Source organism: Somniosus microcephalus, chromosome 23, assembly GCF_052327205.1.
Source record: "Somniosus microcephalus isolate GS21.2 chromosome 23, FLI_Smic_1.0, whole genome shotgun sequence".
NCBI lineage: Eukaryota > Metazoa > Chordata > Chondrichthyes > Squaliformes > Somniosidae > Somniosus > Somniosus microcephalus.
In genome coordinates this window covers 30,875,842-30,900,894 of record NC_141009.1, presented here as the reverse complement: position 1 = coordinate 30,900,894, position 25,053 = coordinate 30,875,842, and the positions used below count along the sequence as shown (strand labels likewise).

General features: G+C 43.1%; 1 protein-coding gene across 1 annotated transcript in view; it reads left to right on the top strand.

Moving 5' to 3' along the window:
* Nucleotides 1-7,701, top strand: part of rbm18 (RNA binding motif protein 18) — a 34,200-nt gene extending 26,499 nt beyond the window's left edge. The window contains exons 5-6 of the mRNA XM_085965723.1: nucleotides 1,334-1,419; nucleotides 5,402-7,701. Coding sequence (XP_085821849.1) covers nucleotides 1,334-1,419; nucleotides 5,402-5,576 — 261 coding nt within the window. The 3' untranslated portion in view covers nucleotides 5,577-7,701. The remainder of the gene's footprint in view (nucleotides 1-1,333; nucleotides 1,420-5,401) is intronic.
* The last annotated feature ends 17,352 nt before the right edge of the window (nucleotides 7,702-25,053 follow it).

The window sequence follows — 25,053 nt, the reverse complement described above, 5'->3', positions numbered from 1 at the left end:
GTTAAGGATAGATACTCTTTAGCACTGCAGTCTGTACACCAATTGTGCACGCACAAACCAGTAGTCAAAGTAATGTGTCCTTGCCCTTGAGCGTATAAAGCTAAAAATTGTTGCTTAATACATTTGCATTATCCAAAAGCAATGAAGGAAGCAGTAAGAAATTGTACATAATTTAGAATATATGATATCCAGTGGACTACACACACATAATTTTGGTTAAATTTATCCAACTCTATTTAGAATACACTTCTCGTAACTATTAAAAGTCCGGGCCCAATTCAGATCATGGATGTTTTCCTAGCAAGGATGTCAAATGCATTTCTGTTGGGATACATAAGCCAATAGTCTATTCAGATCAGTATTGTCACTTGCTCACTTAGGCAGGAGGAAACAGTTCAGCAATAGCGCTGCTGAAGAGCTAGACATCCGCATATTTGTAGATCAGCACAATCCTCCAAATGCCCCCCACATACTGTACAATCCATGAATCTCCTTTTTCACATCTAATAGTATTACAAAATATAATATGCATGTAATCTTGTAGATCTTTGAATGATGTACAGATACACCATATAGTATCGCATTGCGTAGAGATTTAAATTAATCAAATACCAATTGATTTTTAAGAGCAGTTTGAGTTGCTGCACTACGTTTAATGCAGCTTCAGAATCACCTGCTGTTTAATTCTGCACGATTGCCATCTACCTAGAGGTGCATGAACGTTACATTCTGCTCAGTCAACTTGATCTGAACGTGGCTGAATATATGTATTCCAGTAATGTGAATACAGCTTTTTCGAAGAAACTCTGTTTGAGAACTCGCAAGGAGCACAGGTTGGAGATCGGCGACAATATTGTATCCCTACCTCTGACCTGCACTTCCTTCAAGTACAGCTTTCTTGCTGGAAGCACAGGATAGTGCTTGTATTCCTACTTTAGTGTGACTTGTTTGCAGATCTTTTATTGGTTGCCATGGACAATTGTTAGGTTCCAGGAGCTCCATATGTAGATCTGTGAATGTTTAACCCTTTTGAGAACTGTGGTACCATTTCTGTACCAAAGTAAATGTAACACTGTTTACACTAAGAATTTATTCCACTGTAACTGTTGGTGTTTCTGCTAGCAAGTTGGTTAACTACTTGGCAGAAACAAAATGCTCTTACACTACAATATAATGTGGTCTTTACTGTTTAGTTAGATATTGTTTTTGCCTGCTCCAAATTCATAAAGCAGATCTCCGACTCGAGTTTTTATCCACTGATAGAAAGTGCATAGAAGTTTTGGCCAAGCAAAAGTTCATCATCTATATTTCTTCCACTTGTTTTTTTATGCAGAGATATGATCAGTACAAAAATGATAAGATTCTTCCAATAAGTCTGGAGCCTTCTTCGAGCACTGAGCCAGCCCAGTCCAATCTGAGGTAATGTAAATAATGTTTCTTTAGCCAGTTAGTCACCAGTACAATGGAACATCTAATTTTCCTGTACCACCAATTTGGTTTTATGGAAGCTCGTGAGTTCAAGCCCCATTGCAGAGGCTTGAGCATATAATCTAGGGTGCCATTTCAGTGCAGTACTGAAGGAATGCGGCACTGTTGGAGATGCCGTCTTTCAGATGAGACATTAAACTGCCTTCTCAAGTTGAGACAAATGTTCCCATGGCAGGATTCGAAGAATTTTCATGCCCTTCTATCAGTGTCCTGGCTAACATTTATCCTTCAACCAACACCACTAGATTATAAGAACATAAGAAATAGGAGCAGGAATAGGCCACTTGGCCCCTCGAGCCTGCTCCGCCATTCAATAAGATCATGGCTGATCTTGGGCTCAAAGCCACTTCCCTGCCTGCTCTCCATAACCCTTCACTCCCTTATCTTGTAAAAAATCTGTCTCTCTCCACCTTAAATGTATTTAATGACCCAGCCTCCACAGCTCTCTGGGGCAGAGAATTCCACAGATTTTCGACCCTCAGAGAAGAAATCCCTCCTCATCTCGGTTCTAAAAGGGCCACCCTTTATTCTGAAACTATGTCCCTGAGTTCTAGATTTCCCCACGAGGGGAAACAGCCTCTCTGCATCTACCTTGTCGAGCCCCCTCAGTATCTTATATGTTTCAATAAGATCACCTCTCATTCTTCTAAATTATCTGATAATTTGGCCCATTGCTGTGTGTGGGATCATGCTGTGCCCATATTAGCTGCTGCATTTGACTGTATTGCAAGTGACGACAATTCAGAAGTACTTAATTGGCTAGGAAGTGCTTTTGAACAGCCTGAGGACGTGAAAGATGCGATTATAAATACTTTTTCTTTTTTACCTTTTTCTTCGACTGTCTGTCTTTCCTTTTTTGTTGCAAGTTAGAACTTTGATGTGTGCAGGCAGTCATTGTACCAGAGCCTCCGCTGTGCTTCAGTGCTTCTGCTCATACGTCCACATAGCTGTTTGCTGGCGTGTGGATAAAGTGTTATTTAAAACAATAACAGAAACTAAACTGATTCATTACAAATTAACCCAAGTGCCCATTATAATTGCGTTTGTTTCTGGTCCTCACTCATCATCTACTGAATCCAATGTATGTCGAGTCTCTAGTGGAAGAAACGCCATTGTTTAATTGAGTCGTCTTTAAACAAAGGGAGTAGTGGTTCCTGTGGAGTTTTTAATATAAAAGAAAGACTTGCATTTCTATAGCACCTTTCACGACCTCTGGACGTCCCAAAGCGCTTTACAGCCAATGAAGTACTTTATGAAGTGTAGTCACTGTTGTAACGTGGGAAACACAACAGCCAATTTGCACACAGCAAGATTCCACAAACAACTATGTGATAATGATCAGATAATCTGTTTTAAGAGAGATGTTGGTTGAGGGATAATTATTGGCCAGGACACCGGGGAGAACTCCCCAGCTCTTAGAATTGTGCCGTGGGATCTTTTACGTCCACCTGAGAGAGCAGACAGTGCCTCGGTTTAACGTCTCATCCGAAAGACGGCACCTCTGACAGTGCAGCACTCCCTCAGCACTGCACTGGAGTGTTAACCTAGATTATGTGCTCAGGTCGCTGAAGTGGGACTTAAGCCCACCACTTTCTGATTCGGAGGCGAGAGTGCTACCTACTGACTTAGCAAATTAGGTAGAAGTGCTTTATTCCCTTATTACAAGAATAGCATATTTTGAGCTTCTCTGGTCACTGAGTCTATTCAGTGAGTAGTCTAAGGCTAAGGGGTAAGCCATTTAGAACAGAGATGAGGAGGAATTTCTTCACCCAGAGAGTGGTGAACCTGTGGAATTCTCTGCCAAAGAAGGCAGTAGAGGCCAATTCATTAAATATATTCAAGAAGGAGTTGGATATATTTCTTCAGGCTAAAGGGATCAAGGGATATGAGGAGAAAGCAGGGACAGGGTACTGAATTTGGATGATCAGCCATGATCTCATTGAATGGCGGAGCAGGCTCGAGGGGCCGAATGGCCTACTCCTGCTCCTATCTTCTATGTTTAGTTGAGATTACAGTCTAAGAAGGTCCTAGATTTAGTCCAAGACCTGTGTGGATTTAGCTGAACTCTGACGGAGTGACTGTAGCTATGCTAAAATTGGGCTTGATACTCCGGGTTAGGAAGAGGGGGAAAAAATCAGTCAGAATTTCTGCTCCTGGTCAATACCCAGTAAACCCTATTGGAAATGTCCATGTGTAGATCTTGGGTGAAGACAGGATTGGGTTCAGCTAGGATGTACCCACAGTCAAATAGCCTGCTGACATTCGTTATTAAGACTCCAACAGGAATGATGGCCACTTAGTTTACCAGTGCCCACTGAGCTTTAGCCCAACGAGAAGCCAATACCTTCAGGAGGTGAGTTAATTGGTGTGTGGGGGCTTGGGAAGAGAGATTAAACTGCATGGTTTTTAAAGCATTTTAGATCAGTTTTAGTTGCACACACCAGAACTAAGCAAGGTCATAACTAACAACAAAAAAAAGTGGGAAGGAAGGAGGAAGTCAGATATAAATTAGACAGACATGGTGAAAGGACAGTAACTCCTGCTTTGGCCACCTGATTTTTTTTTCCCCCTCTCTGCAACGAGGTAAAACTTCACAACAGAGGGGACAGATCAACCAGTTAAAGTATTTTATGTACCACATATAGGCCCACTGGGTTGTTTTAATGTAACCTCAATGCATTTAACAAAACCTCGCTCTAACTTGTCCCCGCCAAGCAGGATACACAATCTATTCACTATAACCAGTGCTTCCGATGGGCAAGGTAGGAGATGATAAACAAGATGCTATTTACACTGAGAATCTAACATAAGAATATGCAGGCAGTGATTTAAGGCTTTTACCGCCAATAAATGAGTTGTGTGTTATTAGACTACAGGTATATAGAGACCGATACCTTCTGGCCCCTGTGATTTGAAATGTTCGTGTTTAGCATGCAGCAGCAGTCAAAAGCACAAGAGCAGAATAAGGACTAAAGCCTCTTGTTATCTTACAGAAAGAGTAGTAAACTTTCACAGTGATACAGTGAAGCTAGTTTAAAAATGGTGTTGTGCATTTGTAGATCCATATTAAATAGTGACTATTTTTATTACTATAAAATTGCACCATATTTGAATATTCTAGCCCACAACTAGATGAGTTCCTGTTTAGAGAAATGATATAGTTAGCCCTAGTGAGTTTCTTTATAAGGAGTCTTAACTATGCAGTGTTACATTGGTGGAGTCTCAATAGAATTTCTCCAGCTGCATTAGATATACTGTGGAATTGTAAGCTTGTGTTATTAAAAAAAAATTGTGGGGATGGGATGTGTGGATCTTTGCAGTAAATGTAAATTTGTGATACAAGCTCCATATCCCATATAATTACAATAAGTTTGTTTTCATGGGCTGGGTGTCCTTGCAAAAAGATCAGATTTAAATTTATCACAAAAATAATCAGTTCTACAGTAGATGTCATTAGAAGTGTGTTCCACAGAAGGAAAAGGAAACAAAATGGGTGCCATTTACTGAATACAGTTTGATCATTTGCCTGCACTACTGTTCGATGCATGTTATTTCAGGATATAAAACAATTACTAAAAGATCTTACCAGATAGTTTGGTTGAATCGAATTCTAGATATTGCTGTTCTGATAAAATTTAACCCTTTCTGCCAACAAGATTATTCTATTTTTTAAAAAATATTTTTTGTATTCAATTGAAAACTTCAAACATTTTAGGAAAGCTTTCATTTCGGTGCTTTACATTAGATATCTGCATTTACTGACGTCTGGCAAATAATGTGTTAAGCTATTATGTTAATAGCCAACTACTTGATTTTGAAAGTCACTTTGCTGTTGACTTATCAAAGCCACAGGATATAATGCAGATTAAAGCGCTTTAATCTTGTTCTAATGGCCATCTCTTTTTATTTGCAGCATTAGCGCAAAAATAAAAGCAATTGAAACCAAGCTTAAAATGATGGCTGAAAACCCAGATGCTGAATATACAGGACCCCCAGCTTACTCGTACAATAAGCCCACAGACAAAGTACCGGGTAACAAGTCACGAACTGCTCCCTATTCTAGACTTGCTCGGAAATCCAAGCGATGACTGGGACCACGAGAGCTTCACTTCAGTCAGATCATTTTCGTCAGATTTCTTCACATGATATTCAGTGACACTGTAAAACATAACAACTCCTGTACAGTGACTTGATATATATAATTTATTTTTCTAAGGAAACAAATTTAAGCTGTTTGTCTTTATAGCACGTGGTTCAAATATATTCCAGCAGGATCATTAGGAGTACCAACTACTTCTACTCCAGCCTGGAAAGCTGATTCCCTAATCTGGGTGTCTGTTTTGGCCATGCTGTTTAAGGCTCTGTGCCCATGACTTTGGGTGGTGTCAGTGTGACTGAAATACGTTTGTTACTTGAGTAATGTCACTTAACAGCTTCTTGCAATTTGCGGTGCAGGGATTTTCTGCTGTGGTTTATCACGTAGGATGCAACCATAATCTTGCAATTTTCTATGTAACTAAGGTTGTAAGTTTGCCACAAAAGGCCCTGGCTTATATGGTGATACTTCCCCTTTCCATTTCTTTGCAAATTTAGAATCGCAACGTAAATATAGTTGCAGATTTGGCAACAAAGAGCATCATGGAGAGTCTGGTGATGATACAGAAGTTTTATTTTGACTTGTGTTCAAAATGAACTGAGAGCTTGTTAGATCACAAACTGATATTTGTAAAGTAGTATGTGCTGTTTGTTCTTTTCTGTGATACAGCGAAGGTGAGTCACATGCCAACACTGATTTGCTTTGACATCAGATGAGGGGCAGGCTAAGTTTTGTCACTTTGTGCGTGGCTGGAGTATAACTTTTTTTAAATCCAGTAACAAAATGCACATTGGTAATGATCCAGATCAGTATGAAAATGGTGGAATATAGTGAAGCTCTGTCATTAAAAATTTTTTTCGTGATACTGGCTAGGTCAGAATCCATAGTATTGTGCAATTGATAATGATTATAGATACAACATCCAGTACGTGTAACTAAAGCACCTCACGCAGGTTATTTTCCCTGACCCTGAAGGACATTAGCTTTTTGTCTTTGTTCATTATTCACAAGCTTTGAAATTCATAAATGCATTGAGATTGGCAAGGTTTAGTATGTGATGGACATCACTAAAGAAAAACTGCAAAATACACTTCAGTTTTTTTTATACAAGACCAGACTTGTGTATATTTTTAGAGATTTATTCGGGAGCCTATAACTTTCTAGTGAGGACCCTGATCCCGCACATTCTTGCTATGGGGACGTGATTTGTAACTGAGTTTGGCCGTTGGGGATGGTGATCTGATGCACTGCTTGCAGCATGTTATGAGGTTTATCACCCTCTGCACTAATCAGATTTAGTTTTCTCCCTTGCATGCAAGGGGGGACAGTAAAACAATTTAAACCATTTGTAACAGAATTTTTGCCCGACAGTAACATGAGCATAGTACAGTTGTGTATTGTAAATGTGTGAACATGGATTTGTAAATATTTACAAAAAATGATACTGTTACTCTAAACAGTCTTCGAGTTACATTGGTTAATGTTATGGGGGTTGAAGTACAGATTTTTATGTTGTAGCTAGCCAGATGTCTTGAGCACTATGACCCAGCTTTTTTGAAGAGTGAGCCTTTCTTACTTTAGCCAAGCCACTAACTCAATCTCAGGAACTGACTGGCCTTTTTTTATGTAAACCACCCAAAGTGGTAAGATTGCTTCCTATTTTTTCCAATCCTTGGTATACAAATCAGGCCAAAGTGACTGGATGATTCCCATTCGCAATGGGTTGAATCTTGTGACTTGGAGAAGGGGCCCATACCCAACCCTGGGTTCCTACTTGTACATTGACGAGTCATCCCTAGAACAGATCATGATTTCAATTAGAAACTGTATTTTGTGTATATTTTATGACTGAATCCCTTTTAAAGACTTTGTTAGTCCATGCTAATAATGGTAAAATGTTAATGTCATTCCTTGTGTAAAATTTGTTATTTATGACTTACAATTAAACACTTTGGATAAAAATATTAGACTTTCAAATCATCAACATTGGAGAATGGAGGACATCTATTGGTTGGGTTTTTTTTCTAGGTTTTGTGACTGGTAGAACAAGTTTCCTTTTCTGTAATGCCTGTTTTATCTTTTTGAAACTTATCATTAAAAATGAATGTATTTAAAAATAGTTGGTCTAAGTAATGTGTGTGCGCATCTGATCCATACTGATTGCAACAACTTCAATTTCTTTCCCAACTAAATCTGAAATATAATGGCAGCCTAAATCATTTTAGTGTCACTTGTTCTACCATGATATTAGAGTTACATTAGTGATTCGGGCTGCCATTTTTGTATAAAAATTTTTAAACTGTAAATACATATTTTTTCTTGTCTAAATTCTCCTGAACAAGAAAATGTTTACTGTTTTTATTTGTATGCCTCTGCTCCTCCGGTTTACATTACAAAGATTCCATTAAATATATTGCTACATTTAAATTGGGAAAATAATATGCTTTAGTTATAGGAGTCAATTTTTTTTAAAGGAAGAAAGAGCTTGCATTTATATATACAGGAAACTTTGGTTTATTCGGAGGTTAACTGTCCGGAATGCTCGAGCCACCGGCAAAAATCAGGAGCCGTTTCGTTAGGTTTTTTTTTCTCGTTGCTTTTTTTTCACCAGTCAGGCTCTGCAAGGTCTCGCTGAAGCTGTTGCTAAGCTACAGAGACGCTTGCAAGGTACGGCCGACTGTTTAGAAGCTGTTGCTAAGCAACAGGGTTTGTTGCCAGATATGGAGCTCAAAATCTCCGTATGTTTCAACATTAGCGCTGGTTTGTCCGGCAGTTTTGATGGGACGGCAACAGCTCGGTGCCGGATAGCACAAAGTTTCCTGTAGTGTGATTCACAACATCAGGACGTGCCAAAGCGCATCAGTCAGTGAAGCATTTTTGAAGTGTAGTCGCTGTAGAAATATAAGAAAAAGGAATATAACACTATAAAGTCAACCTGTATAAAGCTTTGACCTGCCTGAAGGGCACAATAAAGTTGTAGATTTTTCTTAGAAAATCTATTGAGTAGATTTATTTGTCAAAATGCTGCTTAGTTTGGGCACATAAGATGATACAATTTTTTTTTTAATTATATGCTCATACTCACTTTGTTCCTGTAATGATGACGTTATCTAAAAGGGTGAATCTGTATTGCATGTGAAAGAAGCTGTATGTTTAAGCTTAAAAGCCTGTAAAGAAATCTTGGTATGAATTTTGGACGTGCTGAAACTTCTTTAAAACATTTCATCAGTACAATTCTCATGTCTTTAGACTTTGTTAAATGTTGTACGGTTATTTAACTTCCAAAAATAATTAGCAGTATAAATGTTTGATTAAAGTGCAGTCACAAGTCTATGGAAACGTTGCCATTGGCCATTTAGAGCTTTGGCCATCCAGTTTCAAGAGAAAATCTGACTGGAAAAATGACTGATAAGCTAGTTTCATAACTGCTCCGTTGCGAGATTGGTGCTATTTATGTCTGTTTTGAGTTGTCCAGTTTCAAAACAGTGAGATTCTGATGTAGAGGAGTTGTATGTAACACTGACCTGATAAATAGCAGTTTCAAAGATAATTCAGGTCACAAGAAAACACAAGGGAGGGTGACATTGGGCTCTAGCGGCCATTTTTTGGGCACACGAGGCCCCTCGAGCATCAAATCGCATCCGTGGCACGCACTCTTCCGATGGGAAGTGTGCCGGATGCCATCTTTGTAAAGGTGCTTGCGTGCGTGCACCTAACATCCGCCGGCAGCAGGCAGATCCTGGTGTCAATCGGTGTGTAATGCTGATTTGACGCCAGTGCTGCCGTTTTGGAGCTCCAGCCTACTTGATCCTCTCTTAACCCTGCACAGCTGAACACGACGTTAAACAGAATGAAGGACACTTCCCACCACCCACCCCACCAGCACGATTTAAAGGGATCATGAACTACTTGCAGGTTAGTTGCTGGTTTATTTCTTCTGGTTGTTGCTGCAATTCTATGCATTTTGGATGCTTTCTATAGTTAGTTAAAGCTTCAGTAGCCTACAGGGAGTGGTGTGGCAGGTGCTGAAGTACCTTTATGCTGACTTAAAAAGAAAAAGAAACAAATGACTTACAACTAAGTTGGCAGGGGATGGCACCAGGGTGTAGCATTAGAAAGAAACAAAGGGCACAAAGGATTGGGAGAGACAGAAAGCAAGCACTAAAGTAAGAAATAGTAAGGTATTAGGTGGGGTCAGACCAAGAGCGAACACAGGATGGTCTAAGATAGGTTTGCAGCGTATGTATGTGAACGCATGAAGCACAGTAAATGAGGTTGGTGAGCTGCAGGCGCAAATAGCCACATGGGAATATGATGTGGCAATAACTGAGACCTGGCTCAAAAAAGGCCAGGATTGGGTATTAAATATTCCTTGATATAAGGTGTTCAGGAAAGATGGGGAAGGAAAGATAGGAGGTGGTGTGGCAATATTAGTTAAGGAGAATGTTAGTGCTGGAGAGAGATTATGTCCTGGAAGGGTCAAGGACAGAATCTATTTGGTTAGAGTTAAGAAATAATAGAGCTGCCATTACACTACTAGATGTATTCTATAGGCCACCAACTAGTGGGAAAAATTTGGAGGAGCAAATTTGCAGAGAAATTAGAGATGCAAGAACAATAGAATCGTGATAATGGGGGATTCCAACTATCCTAATATAGACTGGGATAGCAATAATGTAAACGACAGAGAGGGGGAAGAATTTCTGAAGTGTGTTAAAGAAAACTTTCTTGATCAGTATGTTTCCGACCCAACGAGGAAGGAGGCATTGCTGGTTCTGGGGAATGTGATACGTCAAGTGGAGTAAGTGTCAGTAGGTGAACATTTAGGGAACAGTGATCATAGTATCATGAGGTTTAGATTAGCTATGGAAAGGACAGGGAGCAATCTAGAGTAAAACTACTTAATTGGAGGAAGGCCAATTTCAGTGGGATGAGAACGGATCTGGCCCGGGTAAATTGGAATCAAAGATTGGCAAGCAAAACTGTAATGGAACAATGGGCTGCCTTTCAAGAGGAAATAATTCCGGTACAGTCGAGGTACATTTCCACTAGGGGGAAAGGTAGGGCAACTAAAGTCAGAGCTCCCTGGATGATGAAAGAGATAGCGAATAAGATGAAGTAGAAAAAGAGCGCGTATTATAGATGTAAGGGTCGAGAATACATCTGAGAATCAGGCTAAATATAGAAAGTTCAGAGGAGAAGTGAAAAGGAAAATAAGAGGGGCAAAGAGAGTTTACGAGAACAGCATAGCAACTAACCTAAAAGGTAACCCAAAAGTCTTCTATAGGCATATAAATAGTTAACGGGTAGTAGGAGGGGTGGGTCCAATTAGGGACCAAAAAGGAGACCTATGCATGGAGGCAGAGTATGGCTGAGGTGCTAAATGAGTACTTTGTATCTGTCTTCACCAAAGAAGATGATGCTGTCATAGACATAGTGAAGGAGGAGGTAGAGGAGATATTGGATGGGATAAAAATTGATAGAGGAGGTACTAGAAAGGCTGGCTGTACTTAAAGTAGATAAGTAAGCAGGACCAGATGGGATGCATCCCAGGATGCTGAGGGAAGTGAAGGAAGAAATTGCGGAGGTACTGGCCATAATCTTCCAATCCTCCTTCGAAATGGGGGTGGTGCCAGAGGACTGGAGAATTACAAATGTTACACCCTTGTTCAAAAAATGGTGTAAAGATAAACCCAGCAATTACAGGCCAATCTGTTTAACCTTGGTAGTGGGGAAGCTTTTAGAAACAATAATCAGGGACAAAATTAACAGTCACTTGGACAAGTGTGGATTAATTAAGGAAAACCAGCACGGATTCGTTAAAGGCAAATCGTGTTTAACCAACTTGATCGAGTTTTTTGATGAGGTAGCAGAGAGGGTTGATGTGGTGTACGTGGATTTCCAAAAGGTGTTTGACAAAGTGCCACATAATAAGCTTGCCAGCAAAGTTGAAACCCATGGAATAAAAGGGACAGTGGGAGCATAGATACGAAATTGGCTAAGTTACAGGAAACAGAGAGCGTAGTGGTGAACGACTGTTTTTCAGACTGGAGGAAGGTATACAGTGGTGTTCCCCAGGGGTCGGTTCTAGGGCCACTGCTTTTCTTGATGTATTCATGACTTGGACAGGTCACAATTTCAAAATTTGCAGATGACACAAAACTCTGAAGTATAGTGAACCGTGAGGAGGATAGTGATAGACTTCAAGAGGACATAGACAGGCTGGTGGAATGGGTGGAAATGTGGCAGATGAAATTTAACACAGAAAAGTGCAAAGTAATACATTTTGGTAGAAAGAATGAAAGGAAATATAAACTAAAGGGTACAATCCTAAAGGGGGTGCATGAACAGAGATATACCATGGGGTATATGTGCACAAATTGTTGAAGGTGGCAGGGCAGGTTGAGAAAGTGGTTTAAAAAGCTTACAGGATCCTGGGCTTCATGTATAGAAGTATAGAGAACAAAAGCATTGAAATTATGATGAACTTGTATAAAACACTGGTTTGGCCTCAACTGAAGTACTGTGTCCAATTCTGGACACCGCACTTTAGAAAGATGTGAAGGCCTAAGAGAGGGTGCAGAAAAGATTTATGAGAATGATTGCAGGGATGAGAGACTTCAGTTATGTGGATAGACGGGAGAAGCTGGGGTTGTTCTCCTCAGAGCAGAGAAGATTGGGAGGAGATTTGATTTAGGTGTTCAAAATCATGAGGGGTCTGGACAGAGAGGAAACTGTTCCCATTGGCAGAAGGGTCAAGAACCAGAGGACACAGATAACTCCACTGCTCTTCGAAATAGTGCCATAGGATCTTTTACATCCACCTGAGAGAGCAGATGGGGCCTCGGTTTAACGTCTCATCCGAAAGACGGCACCTCCGACAGTGCAGCACTCCCTCAGCACTGCACTGGAGTGTTAGCCTAGATTTTTGTGTTCAAGTTCCTGGAGTGGGGCTTGAACCCACAACCTTCTGACTCAGAGGTGAGTGTGCTACCCACTTTTTTTTCTATACTTTATTGAACATTAGGAACATTTACAACATTGTGATCATTTCATTGTATCATACAAATCAATTCCGCCGCTCTGCACAGCCATTCCGCCACCACATTTTAACATCAAAACTTGACGTTTAATTTGTCTCCTGTAACATATTAATCGATTGTACTTTAAAAATTAATTGTAAAATACTATCTTTAAATTCCTTTCTGAATAAAACCTCCACAGAGCCTTATAATCTTTTAGCTTATATTTAAAATACTCTTAGATTGATTCTCCTCCCCTTAAAAAACAGAGCATTCCTTCTTTGCACAATCACAAATCTAGCCAAACTGAACATTAAATTAATTGCCGCTCTGCTAGACTCGGGCAGACTCTCCTGCAATCCCCATCTCAAAATTGAGTCCCACGGGATTCCCATTCTCGTTCTTCGGTCCCCACCCAGCAAAAAAACTTCACACAACTGTTGAACATCGTACTTAAAATCATTTAACTGTGGACATAACACCAGTAAATGGGACAGAGTCTCATCCCATGTCCCATACACTGGGCAAGTTGCCCCCTCCACTCGTCCAATCTTGCACAAGACCGTCATGGTAAAAATCCAGTTATGAGCCAATTTGAAATCCAGTTCAATCCACTCTGGACATTTAAAATTTGCCCACATTCCCTTCCAAATCCTGTTGAAGTCCAGCTGTGGGTATATACTCTGCCAAAACTCCTGACCAGCAGGTGTCTTGTATCTCCATTCTCTAAATACCTCATAGAAATCTCGAGTATTACAGTTGTCAAATTGGACCAACTCTCCCCCCTTTCTCCAGCAGAAAGCTTGGCAAAGCGGAACACATTTTACTTCCTTTGGAAATTTCTGCATTTATTTCTTCCATCCAATCCTGTGGCATTGCCCTCACAATCTTCTCCTACATGATCCCTATTGTTTTTTCCTCTACCTCCTGATCCTCCTCCTACACCATGTCCCTCACTATTGCTTCCGGCAACCAACCTGGAATTACCTCGTATAAGACATCTTTCACACATATAATACCAGCTTTTATAAAAGCTTGATTAAATAAAACCTCTCCTTCGATGTTGACTCACCTGTTCAAAAATAAGGGCTGTTGTAAAAATTCCTCAGCCCCCTTGGGCATAAACTGCACACTCTTTAAAAATTGGGCCCAAGTCTCTACAGCCCCCTTATAAAACCTAGGGAGAAGTTTAATCAATTTCAAAAACAGGGAGTCCTCCCTGATTTCTCTGTCCAATGATGGTATTGTAAGCCACCAAGGCTGGTTTCCCTTCCCATAAAAACCTCACACAAGCCCCTCTGATGGACTTTTCCACCCACTCAGGAATATCCTCCACCGTCAATAAGTACCATAGCTTAGATGGCAGGAGAGCGGACACCACTGTCGTTCTTCCTTGCACTTTCAACCACCTTCTTTCCCATCTTCCCAAAATCTTTTTAATTTTCATAACCTTTGGTTCCCAATTTAATCAATCCACTTCATCCCTGTCTTTCTTGTACCCCATGTGCACCCCCAGAACTTCCAAAACCACCTCCACCTTAAAGGGACTTTCCTCCAACCATTCCCCCCTACCCCATCCTGCAATCAGGCATTGGGACTTACTATAATTCACTCTGGCTCCTGAAGCTCTACAATATTCCTCCACTACATCCATAGCTTTCCTCACTGACTCCCCATTTCTCAATGTTAAGGTTGTGTCATCTACATATTGGTGTATCACTGACACCAGCCCAGAACTGGGAACCACAATCCCAACTACACCTTGTTTCTTTTGCATCATGTAACCTAAAGGTTCTGCTACCAATGTGTACAACAATGGGGACAGGGGACAACCGTCTCACTGATCTCTGTATCGGAAAATACTTGGATAAAAAACCATTACATTTAACACAGCTAAATATGTTTGAATAAAAAATCCTTATCCACTCAATGAAATTTTCCCTGAAACCAAATGCTTCCAAAACCTTCAATAAAAACTCATGAGAGACCCTATCAAAGGTTTTCTCTTGATCTCTCTTTAATACATAAGACCCTCTTCCATGAGCTCTATCGCATCTTGGATTGAGACCACAGAGTCTGCGAAGTCCCGGCCTATGACTCCATAGGACTGAGGGCAAAACTATCTGCGGCAACACCTCCTTCATAAGATTTGCCATAACCCTTGCCAAGATCTTATAATCCACATTTAATAATGTGATGGGCCTCCAAGTCTTCAGATCCCTTCTATCCCCTTTATTTTTATAAGCTAAGCTTCTGACACCTCTCCTCATAGACGTAAGTGTTGGCTGCTCGAGGAATTCCGGCTCCGTGTTGATGAGCTGGAGTCCGAGCTTCAAACACTGCGACACATCAGGGAGGGGGAAGAGTTACCTGGACTCTGTGTTCCAGGAAGTAGTCACACCAATTAGATGAACTAATTCAGATGTAGTCCGTGGTCAAGGACAGGAGGGTGTGACTATGAGTGAGGCAGGTACAGGGATCCAGGAGGTCATGTTGGAGGAGCCGCAGCCCTTGCTCTTGTCCAACAGGTTCGAGGCTCTTACTCCCTGTGAGGACAGGAGCAGGGACTGCAGGGAGGATGAGCAACCTGGCCACAGCAGCGTGGAACGGGGGACCATTCAAGTGGTGGGAGTAAAAAGAAATGTTGTAGTGGTAGGGGATAGTATCATAAGGGGGATAGATGGGGTTCTTTGCAGCCGAGAGCGAGAGTCCCGAAGGTTGTGCTGCCTGCCTGGTGCCAGGGTTAAGGACATCTCCTCTGGGCTGGAGAGAAACTTGGAGTAGGAGGGGGAGGATCCAGTTGTCATGGTCCATGTTGGTACCAACGACATAGATAGGACAAGGAAAGAGGTTCTGCTGAGGGAGTTTGAGCAGCTAGGGGCCAAATTAAAAAGCAGAACCACAAGGGTAATAATCTCTGGATTACTACCTGAGCCACGAGCAAATTTGGCTAGGGTAAATAAAATCAGAGTTAAATGCGTGGCTCAAAGACTGGTGTGGGAGAAATGGGTTTTGCTTCTGGGGACACTGGCACCAGTACTGGGACAGGAGAGAGCTGTTCCGTTGGGACGGACTTCACTTGGCCAGTGCTGGGGCTAGAATCCTGGTGAATCGAATAACTAGGGCTGTAGAGAGGGCTTTAAACTAATTAGTGGGGGGGAGGTTTCAAGAGAGCAAAAAATAAAAATGTCAGCGGAGAAGGCAATAGAGCAAAGTAGCAGTAGGGAAATTAAAAACCAGAGGGTGTCAGGAAGGGACAGTATGTATAAAGATAAAGTTAAAGTAGTAAAGGGGGTAAAAGCAGGAATAAATTGTCACAAAACATATTTAAAAGTTCTTTATCTGAATGCACGCAGCATTCGTAACAAAATAGACGAGTTGACGGTACAAATAACTACACATGGATATGATCTGGTGGCCATTACAGAAACATGGCTGCGAGGTGACCATGACTGGGCACTAAACATCCAGGGGTATTTGACTATTAGGAAGGACAGACAGGAAGGAAAGGGAGGTGGGGTGGCTATGTTAATAAAGGATGGAATCACTGCAATAGTGAGAAATGATATTGGGTCAAAGGATCAGGATAGTGAAACGGTTTGGGTGGAGATAAGGAATAATAAGGGGAAAAAGTCACTAGTGGGCGTAATCTATAGGCCTCCTAACAGTTGCAACTCTATTGGTTGGAGTATAAATCAGGAAATAGTTGGGGCTTGTAATAAGGGAACAGCTATAATCATGGGAGATTTTAACTTTCATATTGACTGGACAAATCAAATTGGGCAGGGCAGCCTTGAGGAAGAGTTCATAGAGTGCATTAGGGACGGGTTCCTTGAGCAGTATGTTACTGAACCAACCAGGGGGCAGGCAATCTTAGATCTGGTCCTGTGTAATGAGACAGGATTAATAAAAAAGGTCCTAGTAAAGGATCCCCTTGGAATGAGTGACCATAACATGGTTGAATTCCAAATTCAGTTGGAGGGTGAGAGTTTTGGATCTCAAACCAGCATACTAAGCTTAAATAAAGGAGACTATGAAGGTATGAGAGCAGAGTTGACTAAAGTGGACTGGGAAAATAGATTAAGGTGTAAGATGGTACATGAGCAGTGGTGTACATTCAAGGAGATATTTCACAACTTTCAAGAAAAATATATTCCACTGAGAAAAAAGGGGCGTAAAAGAAAAGACAGCCATCCGTGGCTAAGTAAAGTAATAAAGGGTAGTATCCGACTGAAAACAAAGGCATATAAAGTAACCAAATCTAGTGGGAGGATAGAAGATTGGGAAGCATTTAAAAGCCAGCAAAGAATAACTAAAAGATTAATTAAGAAAGGGAAGATAGATTATGAAATTAAACTAGCAAAAAATATAAAAACAGATAGCAAGAGTTTCTACAGTTATATAAAAAGAAAAAGGGTGGCTAAAGTGAATGTTGGTCCCTTAGAGGACGAGACTGGGAAATTAGTAGTGGGGAACATGGAGATGGCAAATACGCTGAACAAATATTTTGTATCGGTCTTTACAGTAGAGGACACTAAAAATATCCCAACACTGGACAAACAGGGGGCTATAGGGGGGGGAGGAGCTAAACACGATTAAAATCACTAAGGAGATGGTACTCGGTAAGATAATGGGACTTAAGGCTGATAAGTCCCCTGGACCTGATGGCTTACATCCTAGGGTCTTGAGAGAAGTAGCGGTAGGGATTGCAGATGCATTGGTGGTAATTTTCCAAAACTCCCTGGATTCAGGAAAGGTCCCAGCAGATTGGAAAACTGCTAATGTAACGCCCTTATTTAAAAAGGGAGGTAGACAAAAGGCTGGAAACTATAGACCAGTTAGCCTAACATCTGTCATTGGTAAAATGTTGGAGTCCATTATTAAGGAAGCAGTAACAGGACATTTGGATAAGCATAATTTAATCGGACAGAGTCAGCATGGTTTTATGAAGGGGAAATCATGTTTGACAAATTTGCTCGAATTCTTTGAGAACGTAACAAACAGGGTGGATAAAGAGGAACCAGTGGATGTGGTGTATTTGGACTTCCAAAAGGCATTTGACAAGGTGCCACATAAAAGATTACTGCACAAGATAAAAAATCACGGGATTGGGGGTAATATACTGGCATAGGTGGAAGATTGCCTATCTAACAGAAAACAAAGAGTTGGGATAAATGGTTCATTCTCGGGTTGGCAATCAGTAACTAGTGGTGTTCCGCAGGGGTCAGTGCTGGGACCCCAACTCTTTACAATCTATATTAACGATTTGGAGGAGGGGACCAAGTGCAACATATCCAAGTTTGCCGACGATACAAAAATGGGAGGGAAAGCAGTGAGTGAGGAGGACATAAAAAACCTGCAAAAGTACATAGACAGGCTAAGTGAGTGGGCAGAAATTTGGCAGATGGAATATAATCTTGGAAAGTGTGAGGTTATGCACTTTGGCAGAAAAAATCAAAGAGCAAGTTATTATCTAAATGGAAAGAAACTGCAAAGTGCTGCAGTACAAAGGGATCTGGGGGTCCTGGTGCATGAAACACAGAAGGTTAGTATGCAGGTACAGCAGGTGATCAGGAAGGCCAATGGAATCTTGGCTTTTATTGCAAGGGGGATGGAGTATAAAAGCAGGGAAGTCTTGCTTCAGTTATACAGGGTACTGGTGAGGCCACACCTGGAATACTGCGTACAGTTTTGGTTTCCATATTTAAGAAAAGATATACTTGCTCTCGAGGCAGTTCAGAGAAGGTTCACTCGGTTGATTCCGGAGATGAGGGGGTTGACTTGTGAGGAAAGGTTGAATAGGTTGGGCCTCTACTCATTGGAATTCAGAAGAATGAGAGGCGATCTTATCGAAACATATAAGATTGTGAGGGGGCTTGATCGGGTGGATGTGGTGAGGATGTTTCCACTGATGGGTGAGACTAGAACTAGGGGGCATAATCTTAGAATAAGGGGCTGCCCTTTCAAAACTGAGATGAGGTGAAACTTCTTCACTCAGGGTAGTAAATCTATGGAATTTGCTACCTCAGAGAGCTGTGGAAGCTGCGACATTAAATAAATTTAAAACGAAGATAGACAGTTTCCTAACTGATAAGGGAATTAAGGGTTATGGGGAGCGGGCAGGGAAGTGGACGTGAGTCTAGGTTCGGATCAGCCATGATCCTATTGAATGGCGGAGCAGGCCCAAGGGGCCGTATGGCCTACTCCTGCTCCTACTTGTGTTCTTATGTTCTTATGGGGCCAGGCTTCCCTCAATTTTAATTTCCTTAAAAACTCCTAAGAGCAATGGACTTAAAATCTCGAAAAATTCTTTATAAAATTCTGCACTTAGTCCATCGGACCCTAGGCTTTTCCCCCCCTTCATTCCACTTATTGCTACTTTTATTTCCGCTAATCCTACTTCTTTGTCACACATGCTTCTCTCATCCTCCTTTAAACCCTCTTCAATAAAAGCAGTAACCTTCTCCATCGCCAAATTGGAAATATCTTCTTTTGTATATAACTCTTGATTAAAAGCTGCTAGCCGTCTCTAAAATCTCCCCACTTTCATGAATGATCTTCTCCCCAACCTTCAACTCTCCAATGAATGATGATCTCTGTCGCAGCTTCTCTTGCTCTGGAAAATTTCTAGTGCATCTTTCGCCCTCCAATGCATCTCTAGCCTTTGCACGGAGAATGGCCCCCTTGCATTTTTCAGCTTGCAATAATTCCCACTCTTCCTTTAGCACCCGGAACTTAGTCTCAGCTCCCTTATCCCCTCCGTCAACTGCTTTACAGGCATCCATAAACCTTTTATTTATATTCTCTTTTTCCCATAACGTACCGAAAAACCTTTTACCTCATATTTGAAATTGTCCCACCAAACTCTTCTTTCTTTCAAGAACAAAGGTTCCTTCCGAGCATTCTTTATTATACAGTATTTAAAATCCCTTCTTTATAAGCAATTTCTTTCAGGTATTGATTGTTTAAAATCCACAGCCCGGAACCGATCTTAACTCTGCTGTTCCTAATTCTAAGAACCAAAGCCGAGTGATCACTAAAAAATACTTTTTTATAATAAATCTCCATCACCTCAGAACTTAACCCTTCCCGCATTAACACAAAGTCTATTTGGCTCTGTTTTAAAACATCACCCACCCAACCTGTTCTGGAGAACTCCTTTTTTATGGGGTTCCGGTCCCTCCATAATTCTCTCGAATTTAAATTTGCCATCATTTTTACAATCATCCCTCTGGAGTTATCATCCTTAAAGGTCATCTGGGCTGAAATGTCCATCCGAGATAAAAATACATTAAAGTCCCCCACTATACAAGGATTTTCCACCTCTGCCACTTCAGTGAATAACCCCCGAAAAAACTCACGATGCTTGCATGGTCGTTTGGTGCATAGAAATGAAAGAGATTGCAATTAAATTCCTCCATTTTTACCCTTAGCCGTAAAAATCTCCGCTCAGTGTCCTTGTCCATCAAGGCAACGTTCTCTTTTATGGACGGCCTCACCAAAACAGCCACCCCTCTACGGTTATTGTTTGCACAACTTGCAAACACCTCTCCCTTCCAAACCTTTGAACTCTTTCTAGGATATCCTCATCCCAAAAGGTTTCTTGCAGACACAAGTTCGTGTCTTTAAAACCCTGCAACAACTGCTGCAATTTCTTCTCACCCCTCAGTCCGTTCACATTAATCGAGACCAATGTAATCATGGCTCCGAAGAAGGGAAGTATGCCTGATAATCTCCCATCATTTAATCTCTGGCCCTTCCCTCCTCTCATGCTCCTTCCCAATTTTTCGGCCAGCTGTTGCTTTTTCCTGCAGCCTCCAACTCTTTTTCACCTCCTGTTTGAACCTCCCCTGCTGTTTCAGCCTCTTCCTTGCATTACGTTTGGGCCAAGGAGCTGCCCTTTCTCCCTCCTTCTGCCCCTCACTAACCTTTCCACATGATGCCACCCCACCCCCCACTTCCATGTCTCTGTCCCCCTCTAATACCTCACTCTCAAGCTCTTCTGTAACCCTCTATGCCTGCTCCCTGTCAGATACATCATCTCCCATAGAGAGTCTTCCTGCTATCGCGGTTTCTCCAACAGTGCTGCTCCCTTCGACCTCATCTCCACCTCTGACCCTTCTCCCTGATCCTTCTCTCTCTGGGACAATGGCACACCTATATTGCGCCCTTCTGCCATCTTTGTCTTGCTGCTCCCGTCCTGCTGCCTCTTTAAGACTCCTGCTTCTTGCACCCTCTCCTTGTCTTGCCCCCTCCTGCTCACTGAGATGTCCGACTCCCCGTCTTTCTTTGGAGTACTTACATTTACCACGCACCCCGCTCCCGCCTCCTCTCCCTCCACGGACACCAGATTCTTTAGGGAGAGCTGAACCACATTAAGGTTCGAGTCTGCACTCAACCCTTGCTGCCCTCTGCTGTCTTTGTTCTTTTCCACTGTACTTGGTATGTTTTCCACCATCTCCATCCTGTTCTCTGCTCCGCAATTTTCTGCCTCTTCCTGTGCTTTTTACTCCTTCAATTTACCAGCTGTGTCCTCCGACTGCTCCGCTCCTCCGGCCGTTCCACTCACACCTCCTGCTCCTTCTCCCATCTCCTTGTCACTCAGAGCTTCCTTCTGCCTCACACTCACAGCGGGTGGGGCCTTTGTGACATACCCCACAGCTCTCCGCCTTGCAGCTCTGAGTGATGTGTCCAGACTCGTCGCAATTATAACAGCACAAGTCTGGACAGTTTCGTACAAGATGGTCGTGTCCAAGACAATAATAACAAACCTTCACTTGGTTATCATGCAGTACTCGGAAGTACTGCACTCCTTCCATTGTCTCGAATTTCATGCTGTATGGTAATGACTTCACCCTCTCTGGGAACCGCACCTTTACGTAACGGGTTCCATTTGCTACCCATGTTCCTGGATAGTATCTCCTCGTTATTGCTGAGCAAATTTTAATGTCCCACAACTCCAACTTTTTGATTAGCACATTGTCCTCAATATAAACTGGCAAGTTTAAGAATGAGACCACCACCTCTTCCGAATATAGCAGAGATACCTCCAAGAACTTATCAGCAACTTTCAAACTGAGTAAAAGTCTTTCCACCTCCTCTCGGCCACTGACCGTCACCTCGAACCCAACATTTGGCTTTGGTCGGCAGGCAAAGCAGCTTCCCTCGCCACAGTCCTTGTGTACTGCTTGGATAGTATCCCAAGCTCGTATCTCCTTATCCTCGCACTGAACCACCACCGTGTTTTCTTTTCCAAACCTCCTGGGGCCCCGGCCCAAATGTTTGGGCCTTTTTCTTTCCCTTCCAACCACAGTTTCTCCCCTAATTAAATTCATCTTGGGAACACTGTCCTCTGAGCTGCCCGGTACTCCGGATCCCTCAACAGCCATCTGGCTGTTGTTTATGGGCTAAAAAGGCCCTAAAACCTGAAAAAAAACACCACCAACTTTTTTCAAACTCACTCCAACTCCCTGCAGTAATCAGGCAACCAGTAACACCTGCTCACTCCTAGCCCCTCCCACCTAGAGAGTGCTATCCACTGAGCCACAGCTGACTTAAAGGCTTCTGCACAGACCAGTTGCTCCCAGACGTGGGTGAACTCTTCGGCCTTCCTCTTGGCATTGAGCATGATTGAGAGAATGAGCAGCGACCACGCAGAGCAGGTCAAGCTGCTAGAAGAAGGAGGAGGGGAAGAAGGGCTCTCGGCAGGAGACCATATCTTCAGAGGGTGCTTAGCGAGCAATTCTCTACCTGAACTTCAGCGATGACCAATGCTTGAGACATCTGCGCTTCACTAAAGAGGTCGTCACTGAAATCTGCCACCTGCTGCAGCCACAACTCTACCTCAGAGCAGGGCAAGGACTGCATTGCCTGTGGTTGTCAAGGTGACTGTGGCTCTGAACTTCTATGCTCCTCAGTTTTCAGTGCACTGCTGCATAAGGGAGGTCACTGAGGCTCTCTATGCAAAGAGAGACAACTTCATCTCATTCCCTCTTGCCAGAGTGAAGCAGACCGAGCGAGTACGATGGTTTTCAAGGATTGCAGGCTTCCCCATGATGCAGGGTGCCAATGACTGCAAGCACATTGCTTTGCGTGCACCTCATGTCAACTCTGCCAAGTACCTGACTGAAAGCAGTTCCACTCCCTCAATGGAGTTGGTGTGTGACCACAGGCAGCCCATCATGCAGGTCAGTGCCTGGTATCTTGGCATCCTAGCAATCGCGATCCGTTCATTTTGTGGCTGTCCTCTATGCCAGCTGTATTTCAACCCCCATGGCGAACCAAAGGGTGTCTACTGGGCGATGAGGGTTATCCTCTGACGACATGGCTCATGACTCCAGTCCGTAACCCACGCATACGTGCACAACAGGCATTCAATGAGAGCCATGCTGTCACAAGAAATCTTATAGAGCAGACCATTGGCATCCTAAAGCAACGATTCCGCTCTGGATGACCCCTGCAGTACTCAGCTGAACGGGTCTCAAGATTTCACATGTTATGCTGCATGGTGGACAACCTTGCCATCATGAGGGAACAGCCCTTACCAGCACCTATCAAGCGAGAAGCTGAGGAGCAGGAGCACGAGGAGGTGGAAGAGGAAGGGAGGCTGCAACCTTAACAGCCCCTTTCTGCCCAGGTTCTAAGTCAACGAATAATGAATGAGCGACACCAGTAACCTCAACCCCAATTCCCCATTCACCAACAGTCACACACTCCTTACCATTCCTCTGTCACTGACCATCGTCCTCTTTCCCACAATGCAAAAATAAAAACCAACACAAAATACACATTCCAATCCAAATGTATAAATTAAAACATGCTTCGGTGCATACAAATATAAACTAATCACCCTTGTGCATTCCCTTAGTGCCTGTCTTCCGTGTGCCTTTGCCTGCTCCTCTGAGGTGCTTCCCCAGTGGCTACAGCATGGCTGGTGGAAGGCTGCTAACTTTCAGTGGAGAAGACTGCAGATGGCCTTGGAGGGCAACCTCGAGCAGCTCTGGACCTAAAAGGTCCGACTGCAGGCTGCACCATCTCGGCCTGGGCTGGCTGGGTGGCTGGCTGACAGGCAACAGCAAGGGCACTGGCGGAGTGCCAGGGGTAGGAGCACGAATGCTGTCACCCGGAGAGAGGACAGCAGGTTCGTGCTCCCTGGAGCCACTGCCACTCTCCGGGGCAGCGCCTCAGCAACCCTAGTAATCTGTTGGAGAGCAGATTGCTGGAGTGCTGTGTCACCCTGGAAGCCCCTTTGAACAGTGGTTTCCAGAACTATGGTGGCGGCAGTTTGAGCTTGCATGGCAGCAAGCTGAGATTGCATGACAGCAGTCTGATCTTCCACTGCCGCACTCAGACGTTGGGCGGCTGCTGCTTGTGCTGCAATGGAAGCTGAGACATCGGCCATCAGATGCTGCATCATGGTTGGTGTGCTGATGGAGGTGGCCACCTGCTCCATGTTGGAAAGGATGGGCTCCAAGCTCTGTGCAAAGCCCTGTGCCAAGTTGGTGCCGGACTCCTCCATTCTCCTTGACATTGAATGCAGGCTTTCTGGCAGAAGAGATGAGGGAGAAGTGGGATGAGAGAAGGAAGATTAGATATGCAGATACCCTCATCTTCAATCACTTCAGCCCTGCCGGTGGCCACGGCCTCAGCAATGGCTCTTCCCATAATGGCCAGCAACGTATCTTCCATGGGGGTTGGAACATGCAGGCGCACCTCTCTCCTCTCCCCCTCATGTTAGTTCCTGCTGTCTCCAGTTGTGCGCCACCTTCTCCTGTAAGAGAGAGGGAAATGCGTCAGTGAGTGTCGTGCAATCTGTTTGGGTGATGTCGCTGTCATGGTTGAATAGCTGCCAGTGTGTGCAAGCTGTGAGATGTGGGCTTGAGGCTTGAAGCTGTGCATAGTGTTTGAGGGTGAGGTGAAGCATATGAATGTTAGGTGTGAGTCCTGATTCATAGATATTGTTGGTAGGTGAGTGATGGGGGTGTGGTGAATTGAGTAGCGGCTGAGGCTAATGGTGCACTTGGTAGGATATGGCATTTGAAGATGCATTCACTGATCTTGACTACTCATGTGAGATCATTAAACTTCTTCCTGCACACTGCATCCATGTTCTTGGAGCTATACTCCTGTCATTGACCTTCCACTGCCTTCTGAGCATGTGTCTGGAGGGCCTCCAACCCCCGGAGAGTACAGGACATCTCTCCTTCCCATCCCTTCAACCAAGACCTCCAGCACAGTGTCCACAAGCCTTGGTGCCCGCACTCTCCCATTCAGCCATTGTTGATTGTTTTACAGCATACTATTCCCAATGATCTCCGCATCTCCAGCAGCCACAATGCACCTTCCCCTTTAATAGGTGCAGGCTAGCTTTAAGGTAGTGCTAGGCACTCATGATATTGGGCCCCCCGCTGCTGCGTGCAGCCAATGAATAGCGTGGGGAGCGCTGGC